At 52.0% G+C, this 12,565-nt stretch overlaps 1 protein-coding gene across 1 annotated transcript; it reads left to right on the forward strand.

Moving 5' to 3' along the window:
- The first annotated feature begins 3,574 nt into the window (after window positions 1-3,574).
- On the forward strand, window positions 3,575-5,271 carry LOC311118641 (structural maintenance of chromosomes protein 2-like). Its single transcript, XM_084193432.1, has 3 exons — window positions 3,575-3,635; window positions 4,545-4,692; window positions 4,868-5,271. The coding sequence occupies exons 2-3, from the start codon at window positions 4,576-4,578 to the stop codon at window positions 5,045-5,047; spliced, it is 297 nt and encodes a 98-aa protein (XP_084049558.1). The 5' UTR covers window positions 3,575-3,635; window positions 4,545-4,575; the 3' UTR covers window positions 5,048-5,271.
- The last annotated feature ends 7,294 nt before the right edge of the window (window positions 5,272-12,565 follow it).

The raw sequence follows: 12,565 nt of genomic DNA on the forward strand, positions 1-12,565 counted from the left end.
AGAGAGAGAGAGGGTGGAGGAGAGATCTGTCAACAAGAGAGCCATGAACATGCTGAGTCAAGCTGAGGAGAGGGTGAGTAGAGGGAGGGAGGGAGAGAGAGGGAGGGAGGGAGGGAGAGAGGGTGGAGGAGAGATCTGTCAACAAGAGAGCCATGAACATGCTGAGTCAAGCTGAGGAGAGGGTGAGTAGAGGGAGGGAGGGAGAGAGAGGGTGGAGGAGAGATCTGTCAACAAGAGAGCCATGAACATGCTGAGTCAAGCTGAGGAGAGGGTGAGTAGAGGGAGGGAGGGAGAGAGAGGGAGGGAGGGAGGGAGAGAGGGTGGAGGAGAGATCTGTCAACAAGAGAGCCATGAACATGCTGAGTCAAGCTGAGGAGAGGTTGAGTAGAGGGAGGGAGGGAGAGGGTGGAGGAGAGATCTGTCAACAAGAGAGCCATGAACATGCTGAGTCAAGCTGAGGAGAGGGTGAGTAGAGGGAGGGAGGGAGGGAGAGAGAGAGGGTGGAGGAGAGATCTGTCAACAAGAGAGCCATGAACATGCTGAGTCAAGCTGAGGAGAGGGTGAGTAGAGGGAGGGAGGGAGAGGGTGGAGGAGAGATCTGTCAACAAGAGAGCCATGAACATGCTGAGTCAAGCTGAGGAGAGGGTGAGTAGAGGGAGGGAGGGAGAGGGTGGAGGAGAGATCTGTCAACAAGAGAGCCATGAACATGCTGAGTCAAGCTGAGGAGAGGGTGAGTAGAGGGAGGGAGGGAGAGAGAGAGGGTGGAGGAGAGATCTGTCAACAAGAGAGCCATGAACATGCTGAGTCAAGCTGAGGAGAGGGTGAGTAGAGGGAGGGAGGGAGGGAGGGAGAGGGTGGAGGAGAGATCTGTCAACAAGAGAGCCATGAACATGTTGAGTCAAGCTGAGGAGAGGGTGAGTAGAGGGAGGGAGGGAGGGAGGGAGAGGGTGGAGGAGAGATCTGTCAACAAGAGAGCCATGAACATGCTGAGTCAAGCTGAGGAGAGGGTGAGTAGAGGGAGGGAGGGAGGGAGAGAGGGTGGAGGAGAGATCTGTCAACAAGAGAGCCATGAACATGCTGAGTCAAGCTGAGGAGAGGGTGAGTAGAGGGAGGGAGGGAGAGAGAGAGAGAGAGAGAGGGTGGAGGAGAGATCTGTCAACAAGAGAGCCATGAACATGCTGAGTCAAGCTGAGGAGAGGGTGAGTAGAGGGAGGGAGAGAGAGAGAGGGAGGGAGGGAGGGAGAGAGGGAGGGAGAGAGAGAGAGAGGGTGGGTGGAGGAGAGATCTGTCAACAAGAGAGCCATGAACATGTTGAGTCAAGCTGAGGAGAGGGTGAGTAGAGGGAGGGAGAGAGAGAGAGAGGGAGGGAGAGAGAGAGAGAGAGGGAGGGAGGGAGGGAGGGAGAGAGAGAGAGAGAGGGTGGGTGGAGGAGAGATCTGTCAACAAGAGAGCCATGAACATGTTGAGTCAAGCTGAGGAGAGGGTGAGTAGAGGGAGGGAGGGAGGGGAGAGAGAGAGGGTGGAGGAGAGATCTGTCAACAAGAGAGCCATGAACATGCTGAGTCAAGCTGAGGAGAGGGTGAGTAGAGGGAGGGAGGGAGGGAGAGAGGGTGGAGGAGAGATCTGTCAACAAGAGAGCCATGAACATGCTGAGTCAAGCTGAGGAGAGGGTGAGTAGAGGAGGGAGGGAGAGAGAGAGAGAGAGAGAGGGTGGAGGAGAGATCTGTCAACAAGAGAGCCATGAACATGCTGAGTCAAGCTGAGGAGAGGGTGAGTAGAGGGAGGGAGAGAGAGAGAGGAGGAGGGAGGGAGAGAGGAGGGAGAGAGAGAGAGAGAGAGGGTGGGTGGAGGAGAGATCTGTCAACAAGAGAGCCATGAACATGTTGAGTCAAGCTGAGGAGAGGGTGAGTGTGTGTGTGTGTGTGTGTGTGTGTGTGTGTTACCTTTTGGATCTTGGATCAAATCTATTTTGACCCCTCCTTCCCCTCTTGGGCTCTTCTTGAGGTTCTGTCAGATTTCAATAGGTAATGGTAGCACCCTTTTGATATGATTGGAGGAGAGTTGAGAACGTGACCCTTGACCCTATTTTGACCTAACTCCCCCTTCCATCCATCAGTATAATGACCTGATGAAGAAGAAGAGGATCGTGGAGAATGACAAGTCGAAGATCCTCCAGACCATCGAGGAGCTGGACCAGAAGAAGAAGGAGGCCCTCAACATCGCCTGGCAGAAGGTCTGTCTCTGTCTGTCTGGCAGAAGGTCTGTCTCTGTCTGTCTGGCAGAAGGTCTGTCTCTGTCTGGCAGAAGGTCTGTGTCTGTCTGGCAGAAGGTCTGTCTCTGTCTGCCTGGCAGAAGGTCTGTCTCTGTCTGCCTGGCAGAAGGTCTGTCTCTGTCTGTCTGGCAGAAGGTCTGTCTCTGTCTGTCTGGCAGAAGGTCTGTCTCTGTCTGCCTGGCAGAAGGTCTGTCTCTGTCTGCCTGGCAGAAGGTCTGTCTCTGTCTGCCTGGCAGAAGGTCTGTCTCTGTCTGCCTGGCAGAAGGTCTGTCTGTCTGCCTGGCAGAAGGTCTGTCTCTGTGTGTCTGCCTGGCAGAAGGTCTGTCTCTGTCTGTCTGGCAGAAGGTCTATCTCTGTCTGTCTGGCAGAAGGTCTGTCTGTCTGCCTGGCAGAAGGTCTGTGTCTGTCTGTCTGGCAGAAGGTCTGTGTCTGTCTGGCAGAAGGTCTGTCTCTGTCTGTCTGGCAGAAGGTCTGTCTGTCTGTCTGGCAGAAGGTCTGTCTGTCTGTAATGTGTGTCTGAAAAATGTCTAATGATACGGGACCATTTGACGTGAAATCAGTAAAAAAAATTTGGTAAAAATGCTGTCATCACAAGACTGCGTTAGCCCTCTGAGCCAAAGCCTAGACATTATTTAAATCACAAGACTGTTAGCCCTCTGAGCCAAAGCCTAGACATTATTTCATCACAAGACTGTGTTAGCCCTCTGAGCCAAAGCCTAGACATTATTTCTAGGAGCTAACAGGAGCTAAGTCTTCAGGTCTCTGGCAAAGTGACTCATCAAACCACCTCCATTACACTCCTCTCCCTTTCTCTCTCTCTCCTCTCCCTTTCTCTCTCTCCTCTCCCCCTCTCTCCTCTATTTATCTCTCTCTCTCTCTCCTCTCCCTCTCTCTCCTCTATTTATCTCTCTCTCCTCTCCCTCTCTCTCCTCTATTTATCTCTCTCTCCTCTCCCTTTCTCTCTCTCCTCTCTCCTCTTATCTCTCTCTCCTCTCCTCTCCCTTTCTCCTCTCCCCTCTATTTATCTCTATCTCCTCTCCCTCTCTCCTCTATTTATCTCTCTCTCCTCTCCCTCTCTCTCCTCTATTTATCTCTGTCTCCTCTCCCTTTCTCTCTCCTCTCCCTTTCTCTGTCTCCTCTCCCTTTCTGTCTCCTCTCCATTTCCCTCTCTCCTCTCCTTTCTCTGTCTCCTCTCTGTCTCCAGGTGAATAAAGACTTTGGTAGTATCTTCTCCACCCTGCTGCCGGGGCTGATGCCCGCCTGGCCCCCCTGAAGGCTGTGGGGCCCTAGAGGGCCTGGAGTTTAAGGTGGCTCTGGGAAACACATGGAAGGAGAACCTCACTGAACTCAGCGGAGGACAGCGGTACGGGGAGCTGGATTTAATCATTCACTTATTGGTTATTGATTATGTATTGTGTGTGATTTGTGCTACTAAAGGCTGTGTTTACCCAGATCAACTCTGAAAAGGAGCTGATGTGAAATAGATCTGAAATGATTGGCCAACTTGACCAATTTAGTGGGAAAGAAATCAGAACAGGGCTGCCTGTGTAAACGCAGCCAAAAGGTGTCCAAGGTCAGATGATTGATCAGACAGCTCTATTGATTGGCTAGTGATCATTAACACCAGCTTTGATTTGATTCTGTTGAAGTGGACTCAGTAGATGAACAGAAGGGTCCCCAGTGGCCGAACGCATTCACTGGGTGTTGTATGTGTTGTTAGTATGTGTGTGTATTGTAACTGTGTGTGTGTTGTTAGTATGTGTGTGTATTGTAACTGTGTGTGTGTTGCAGGTCTCTGGTAGCTCTGTCTCTGATCCTGGCTGTATTGTAACTGTGTGTATAGTTAGTATTGTGTGTGTGTGTATTGTAACTGTGTGTGTGTTGTTAGTATGTGTGTGTATTGTTAGTACGTGTGTGTATTGTAACTGTGTGTGTGTTGTTAGTATGTGTGTGTGTTGTTAGTACGTGTGTGTATGTAACTGTGTGTGTGTTGTTAGTATGTGTGTGTATTGTAACTGTGTGTGTGTTGTTAGTATGTGTGTGTATTGTAACTGTGTGTATAGTTAGTATTGTGTGTGTGTGTATTGTAACTGTGTGTGTGTTGTTAGTATGTGTGTGTATAGTTAGTGTGTGTGTGTATTGTAACTGTGTGTGTATTGTTAGTATGTGTGTGTATAGTTAGTATGTGTGTGTATTGTAACTGTGTGTGTATTGTTAGTATGTGTGTGTATAGTTAGTGTGTGTGTGTATTGTAACTGTGTGTGTGTTGCAGGTCTCTGGTAGCTCTGTCTCTGATCCTGGCCATGCTGCTGTTTAAACCAGCTCCTATCTACATATTGGATGAGGTGGATGCTGCCCTGGACCTCTCTCACACGCAGAATATAGGACAGATGCTGAGGACACACTTCACACACTCCCAGGTAACACACACACCTGTCCTACACACACACCTGTCCTACACACACACCTGTCCTACACACACACCTGTCCCACACACACACCTGCCATATAAAGTAACCTAATAGAACCCACTTTATAATGGCTACATTTCATAAATGTCTTTGTCTCACCTAAAGCCGTTTCTCTTCTCCTCAGTTTGTGGTGGTGTCTCTGAAGGATGGCATGTTCACCAACGCCAACGTTCTGTTCAAGACTAAGTTCGTAGACGGGGTGTCCGCCGTGTCCCGTACCACCCAGGCCCAACCAGACCAGAACCACAAGGGACAGCGACAAGGCCCGTCTCAAAGGCCGCAGGCAAAAAAAACTCACCGCTAACGTCTGTAGCTAGCCAGAGGCTAACTGATGCCAGAGGTTTCTACGTGTCTGTTTGGGTTCATCACCAAAGCGTTTCTATGGTTATTTTGCTGTCCATTCCACTAGCCAGGGAGCTAGCCTTTTGGCTTAACATAATGAAACCTAAATATATGGCAATTATACTTTTGTCTGTGTGTCTGAAATCTACTGTTCCGCACCATATGTGAGTATTTTAATGTCTGTTCCTTTCTTCACTGTCTTGGGGGGGTGGGGGGGGACATGTTTCTACAGCGGAATTTGTAATCCAGTAAATGTGTTTCTGTTTAAAATAAAGCTGCTTTCACATAAAGACCATCTTGTCAGTTTGAACTTTTTATTAGTAGTTTAAAACCAAATAATGACTCCTCAAAGCTCCAGGTAATTTTTTATTTCATTTAGGGGACAAATTCACAAGAATTACACACCTCCCTCTAACACCACTGTCCATTGTTGGGTTATCAACGTTTCTGAAAAAATATTTTTTACACCCTTTTTGTTTTAAACATGCAAACTGGGGGGAGGGAGAGAAGTGAAACACCAGATCAGACAGAAACATCCCTTAAATCACTGGTCACCAACTCCAGTCCTGAAGAGCTCTTGCTCCAACCCAGCACTAGCTAACGTTAACTATCAACACCAGTGCTTGACTTGGGCAGGAGCTCAAATGTCCTACTGCTGTTCCTCTTTATAGAATATGAACTCCTGCACCTAAATATAAAACCGTATCGGCACCTGTTTCAGTCCAAGTCAAGTTCTGATCCAAACCAGGTGCTGGGTTGGAGTAAAAGCCTGCACCCACCCAGTAGATCAGGGGTGTCAAACTCATTCCGTGGAGGGCCGTGTCCGCAGGTTTCTCCTTTCAGTGAAGACGTAGACAACCAGGTGAGGGGAGCTCTTGACTCATTTAGTGACCTTTAATTCATCAATCAAAGTACAAGCGAAAACCCACAAGACACTCCTCCGCCCTCCGTGGAATGAGTCGAAACACGTTCCTGGTAGGTTGATGATGTGTTGGCTAGTACTGGGCTGGAACAAAACCCTGCTCACACAGTCGCGCTCCAGGACCAGGGCGTCGACAACCAATGTGTTAAATAAAGTTGCAGTATCATCCTTGGTTACGTCCCAAAATGGCCCCCCTCTTCCCACTAGTAGGGTATAGGGTGCCATTGGGGACGTCCACTAGTAGGTCTGTACTGGCTGCAGCCAGCAGAGAAAGAAGGAACCTGTTTAGGAGCCGTTACACAGCACCCTATTCCCTCTATCTGGGTTCCCAAACTGGCGGTGACTTTATCTGGCCCCTCGAGTATATAAAAAAAAGTTTTTGGGGTTTGACATAAGACTGTAAAAACCAGCTCCAAGTGATTTTAATTTAGGAAATCTGTTCCAAAGCCTAAGAGATGTATGTGATCGTATACAAAACGTAAGCAAGGTTTGAAATGATTGTTTCGGTCAAATTATTATATCAGTTCGGTCTACTAGGCCACCCGACCATCCGCTCAAGAAAAAAAAAGAAATAAAAATCGTCCCGCGGCTGAATCTAGTTGATACCTGGACTATATAGTGCACTACTTTAGACCAGAGAGTCCTATCGGATGGTCAACAGTAGTGCACTATAAAGGGGTTCAGGTCAACAGTAGTGCACTGTAAAGGGGTTCAGGTCAACAGTAGTGCACTGTAAAGGGGTTCAGGTCAACAGTAGTGCACTATAAAGGGGTCCAGGTCAACAGTAGTGCACTATAAAGGGGTTCAGGTCAACAGTAGTGCACTATAAAGGGGTTCAGGTCAACAGTAGTGCACTATAAAGGGGTTCAGGTCAACAGTAGTGCACTGTAAAGGGGTTCAGGTCAACAGTAGTGCACTATAAAGGGGTTCAGGTCAACAATAGTGCACTGTAAAGGGGTTCAGGTCAACAGTAGTGCACTGTAAAGGGGTTCAGGTGTTGTTTGTTTACTATGGTGCTGTCCAATTGTAATAACCCAGCCAGCCGTCCACTGACACAATACAATACACATCATCACCACGCCTGCCCAGAGATCTGGGGCGGATTCAAGAGCGTGTGTGTGTGTTCAGAGTTGACTCCAGGGGTTGTGTTCAGGGCTGACTCTGGATGTGTCTCCGTAGTTCCTGGGCCTTGTCCCGTAGGTCAGGTCTGCTGTCTGTCTGTGTTCAGGGCTGACTCTGGATGTGTCTCCGTAGTTCCTGGGCCTTGTCCCGTAGGTCAGGTCTGCTGTCTGTCTGCAGGGTGGACAGGGAACGCTGCAGCTGCTCCCGACTCTTCCCCGAAACACACTCCCACTGACCACTCTCTGGAAAGACACACACAACCTGTCACCTTCAGGGACTAGGACAGAAAACCTGTCCCCTTCAGGGACTAGGGGAGAAAACCTGTCCCCTTCAGGGACTAGGGGAGAAAACCTGTCACCTTCAGGGACTAGGGGAGAAAACCTGTCACCTTCAGGGACTAGGGGAGAAAACCTGTCACCTTCAGGGACTAGGAGAGAAAGAGTAGAGGGAGGGAGAGGGAGGGAGAGGGAGGGAGGGGAGGGAGGGAGGGAGGGAGGGAGGGAGAGAGAGAGGGTGGAGGAGAGATCTGTCAACAAGAGAGCCATGAACATGCTGAGTCAAGCTGAGGAGAGGGTGAGTAGAGGGAGGGAGGGAGAGAGAGAGGGTGGAGGAGAGATCTGTCAACAAGAGAGCCATGAACATGCTGAGTCAAGCTGAGGAGAGGGTGAGTAGAGGGAGGGAGGGAGAGAGAGAGAGGGGGTGGAGGAGAGATCTGTCAACAAGAGAGCCATGACCATGCTGAGTCAAGCTGAGGAGAGGGTGAGTAGAGGGAGGGAGGGAGAGAGAGGGAGGGAGGGAGGGAGAGAGGGTGGAGGAGAGATCTGTCAACAAGAGAGCCATGAACATGCTGAGTCAAGCTGAGGAGAGGGTGAGTAGAGGGAGGGAGGGAGAGAGAGGGTGGAGGAGAGATCTGTCAACAAGAGAGCCATGAACATGCTGAGTCAAGCTGAGGAGAGGGTGAGTAGAGGGAGGGAGGGAGAGAGAGGGAGGGAGGGAGGGAGAGAGGGTGGAGGAGAGATCTGTCAACAAGAGAGCCATGAACATGCTGAGTCAAGCTGAGGAGAGGGTGAGTAGAGGGAGGGAGGGAGAGGGTGGAGGAGAGATCTGTCAACAAGAGAGCCATGAACATGCTGAGTCAAGCTGAGGAGAGGGTGAGTAGAGGGAGGGAGGGAGGGAGAGAGAGAGGGTGGAGGAGAGATCTGTCAACAAGAGAGCCATGAACATGCTGAGTCAAGCTGAGGAGAGGGTGAGTAGAGGGAGGGAGGGAGAGGGTGGAGGAGAGATCTGTCAACAAGAGAGCCATGAACATGCTGAGTCAAGCTGAGGAGAGGGTGAGTAGAGGGAGGGAGGGAGAGAGAGAGGGTGGAGGAGAGATCTGTCAACAAGAGAGCCATGAACATGCTGAGTCAAGCTGAGGAGAGGGTGAGTAGAGGGAGGGAGGGAGGGAGGGAGAGGGTGGAGGAGAGATCTGTCAACAAGAGAGCCATGAACATGTTGAGTCAAGCTGAGGAGAGGGTGAGTAGAGGGAGGGAGAGAGGGTGGAGGAGAGATCTGTCAACAAGAGAGCCATGAACATGCTGAGTCAAGCTGAGGAGAGGGTGAGTAGAGGGAGGGAGGGAGGGAGGGAGGGAGAGGGTGGAGGAGAGATCTGTCAACAAGAGAGCCATGAACATGTTGAGTCAAGCTGAGGAGAGGGTGAGTAGAGGGAGGGAGGGAGGGAGGGAGAGAGGGTGGAGGAGAGATCTGTCAACAAGAGAGCCATGAACATGCTGAGTCAAGCTGAGGAGAGGGTGAGTAGAGGGAGGGAGGGAGGGAGGGAGGGAGAGGGTGGAGGAGAGATCTGTCAACAAGAGAGCCATGAACATGTTGAGTCAAGCTGAGGAGAGGGTGAGTAGAGGGAGGGAGGGAGGGAGAGAGGGTGGAGGAGAGATCTGTCAACAAGAGAGCCATGAACATGCTGAGTCAAGCTGAGGAGAGGGTGAGTAGAGGGAGGGAGGGAGGGAGGGAGAGGGTGGAGGAGAGATCTGTCAACAAGAGAGCCATGAACATGCTGAGTCAAGCTGAGGAGAGGGTGAGTAGAGGGAGGGAGGGAGGGAGGGAGAGGGTGGAGGAGAGATCTGTCAACAAGAGAGCCATGAACATGTTGAGTCAAGCTGAGGAGAGGGTGAGTAGAGGGAGGGAGGGAGGGAGAGAGGGTGGAGGAGAGATCTGTCAACAAGAGAGCCATGAACATGCTGAGTCAAGCTGAGGAGAGGGTGAGTAGAGGGAGGGAGGGAGGGAGGGAGAGGGTGGAGGAGAGATCTGTCAACAAGAGAGCCATGAACATGTTGAGTCAAGCTGAGGAGAGGGTGAGTAGAGGGAGGGAGAGAGGGTGGAGGAGAGATCTGTCAACAAGAGAGCCATGAACATGCTGAGTCAAGCTGAGGAGAGGGTGAGTAGAGGGAGGGAGGGAGGGAGGGAGAGGGTGGAGGAGAGATCTGTCAACAAGAGAGCCATGAACATGCTGAGTCAAGCTGAGGAGAGGGTGAGTAGAGGGAGGGAGGGAGGGAGGGAGAGGGTGGAGGAGAGATCTGTCAACAAGAGAGCCATGAACATGCTGAGTCAAGCTGAGGAGAGGGTGAGTAGAGGGAGGGAGGGAGAGAGAGGGAGGGAGGGAGGGAGAGAGGGTGGAGGAGAGATCTGTCAACAAGAGAGCCATGAACATGCTGAGTCAAGCTGAGGAGAGGGTGAGTAGAGGGAGGGAGGGAGAGGGTGGAGGAGAGATCTGTCAACAAGAGAGCCATGAACATGCTGAGTCAAGCTGAGGAGAGGGTGAGTAGAGGGAGGGAGGGAGGGAGAGAGAGAGGGTGGAGGAGAGATCTGTCAACAAGAGAGCCATGAACATGCTGAGTCAAGCTGAGGAGAGGGTGAGTAGAGGGAGGGAGGGAGGGAGAGAGGGTGGAGGAGAGATCTGTCAACAAGAGAGCCATGAACATGCTGAGTCAAGCTGAGGAGAGGGTGAGTAGAGGGAGGGAGGGAGGGAGGGAGAGGGTGGAGGAGAGATCTGTCAACAAGAGAGCCATGAACATGCTGAGTCAAGCTGAGGAGAGGGTGAGTAGAGGGAGGGAGGGAGGGAGGGAGAGGGTGGAGGAGAGATCTGTCAACAAGAGAGCCATGAACATGTTGAGTCAAGCTGAGGAGAGGGTGAGTAGAGGGAGGGAGGGAGGGAGAGAGGGTGGAGGAGAGATCTGTCAACAAGAGAGCCATGAACATGCTGAGTCAAGCTGAGGAGAGGGTGAGTAGAGGGAGGGAGGGAGGGAGGGAGAGGGTGGAGGAGAGATCTGTCAACAAGAGAGCCATGAACATGTTGAGTCAAGCTGAGGAGAGGGTGAGTAGAGGGAGGGAGGGAGGGAGAGAGGGTGGAGGAGAGATCTGTCAACAAGAGAGCCATGAACATGCTGAGTCAAGCTGAGGAGAGGGTGAGTAGAGGGAGGGAGGGAGGGAGGGAGAGGGTGGAGGAGAGATCTGTCAACAAGAGAGCCATGAACATGCTGAGTCAAGCTGAGGAGAGGGTGAGTAGAGGGAGGGAGGGAGGGAGGGAGAGGGTGGAGGAGAGATCTGTCAACAAGAGAGCCATGAACATGCTGAGTCAAGCTGAGGAGAGGGTGAGTAGAGGGAGGGAGGGAGAGAGGGAGGGAGGGAGGGAGAGAGGGTGGAGGAGAGATCTGTCAACAAGAGAGCCATGAACATGCTGAGTCAAGCTGAGGAGAGGGTGAGTAGAGGGAGGGAGGGAGAGGGTGGAGGAGAGATCTGTCAACAAGAGAGCCATGAACATGCTGAGTCAAGCTGAGGAGAGGGTGAGTAGAGGGAGGGAGGGAGGGAGAGAGAGAGGGTGGAGGAGAGATCTGTCAACAAGAGAGCCATGAACATGCTGAGTCAAGCTGAGGAGAGGGTGAGTAGAGGGAGGGAGGGAGAGGGTGGAGGAGAGATCTGTCAACAAGAGAGCCATGAACATGCTGAGTCAAGCTGAGGAGAGGGTGAGTAGAGGGAGGGAGGGAGAGGGTGGAGGAGAGATCTGTCAACAAGAGAGCCATGAACATGCTGAGTCAAGCTGAGGAGAGGGTGAGTAGAGGGAGGGAGGGAGAGAGAGAGGGTGGAGGAGAGATCTGTCAACAAGAGAGCCATGAACATGCTGAGTCAAGCTGAGGAGAGGGTGAGTAGAGGGAGGGAGGGAGGGAGGGAGAGGGTGGAGGAGAGATCTGTCAACAAGAGAGCCATGAACATGTTGAGTCAAGCTGAGGAGAGGGTGAGTAGAGGGAGGGAGGGAGGGAGGGAGAGGGTGGAGGAGAGATCTGTCAACAAGAGAGCCATGAACATGTTGAGTCAAGCTGAGGAGAGGGTGAGTAGAGGGAGGGAGGGAGGGAGGGAGAGAGGGTGGAGGAGAGATCTGTCAACAAGAGAGCCATGAACATGCTGAGTCAAGCTGAGGAGAGGGTGAGTAGAGGGAGGGAGGGAGGGAGGGAGAGGGTGGAGGAGAGATCTGTCAACAAGAGAGCCATGAACATGTTGAGTCAAGCTGAGGAGAGGGTGAGTAGAGGGAGGGAGGGAGGGAGAGAGGGTGGAGGAGAGATCTGTCAACAAGAGAGCCATGAACATGCTGAGTCAAGCTGAGGAGAGGGTGAGTAGAGGGAGGGAGGGAGGGAGGGAGGGAGAGGGTGGAGGAGAGATCTGTCAACAAGAGAGCCATGAACATGTTGAGTCAAGCTGAGGAGAGGGTGAGTAGAGGGAGGGAGGGAGGGAGGAGAGGGTGGAGGAGAGATCTGTCAACAAGAGAGCCATGAACATGCTGAGTCAAGCTGAGGAGAGGGTGAGTAGAGGGAGGGAGGGAGGGAGGGAGAGGGTGGAGGAGAGATCTGTCAACAAGAGAGCCATGAACATGCTGAGTCAAGCTGAGGAGAGGGTGAGTAGAGGGAGGGAGGGAGGGAGGGAGAGGGTGGAGGAGAGATCTGTCAACAAGAGAGCCATGAACATGTTGAGTCAAGCTGAGGAGAGGGTGAGTAGAGGGAGGGAGGGAGGGAGAGAGGGTGGAGGAGAGATCTGTCAACAAGAGAGCCATGAACATGCTGAGTCAAGCTGAGGAGAGGGTGAGTAGAGGGAGGGAGGGAGGGAGGGAGAGGGTGGAGGAGAGATCTGTCAACAAGAGAGCCATGAACATGTTGAGTCAAGCTGAGGAGAGGGTGAGTAGAGGGAGGGAGAGAGGGTGGAGGAGAGATCTGTCAACAAGAGAGCCATGAACATGCTGAGTCAAGCTGAGGAGAGGGTGAGTAGAGGGAGGGAGGGAGGGAGGGAGAGGGTGGAGGAGAGATCTGTCAACAAGAGAGCCATGAACATGCTGAGTCAAGCTGAGGAGAGGGTGAGTAGAGGGAGGGAGGGAGGGAGGGAGAGGGTGGAGGAGAG

The sequence above is a fragment of the Coregonus lavaretus genome (assembly GCF_964263955.1).
Source record: "Coregonus lavaretus genome assembly, contig: HAP1_SCAFFOLD_2744, whole genome shotgun sequence".
Lineage (NCBI taxonomy): Eukaryota > Metazoa > Chordata > Actinopteri > Salmoniformes > Salmonidae > Coregonus > Coregonus lavaretus.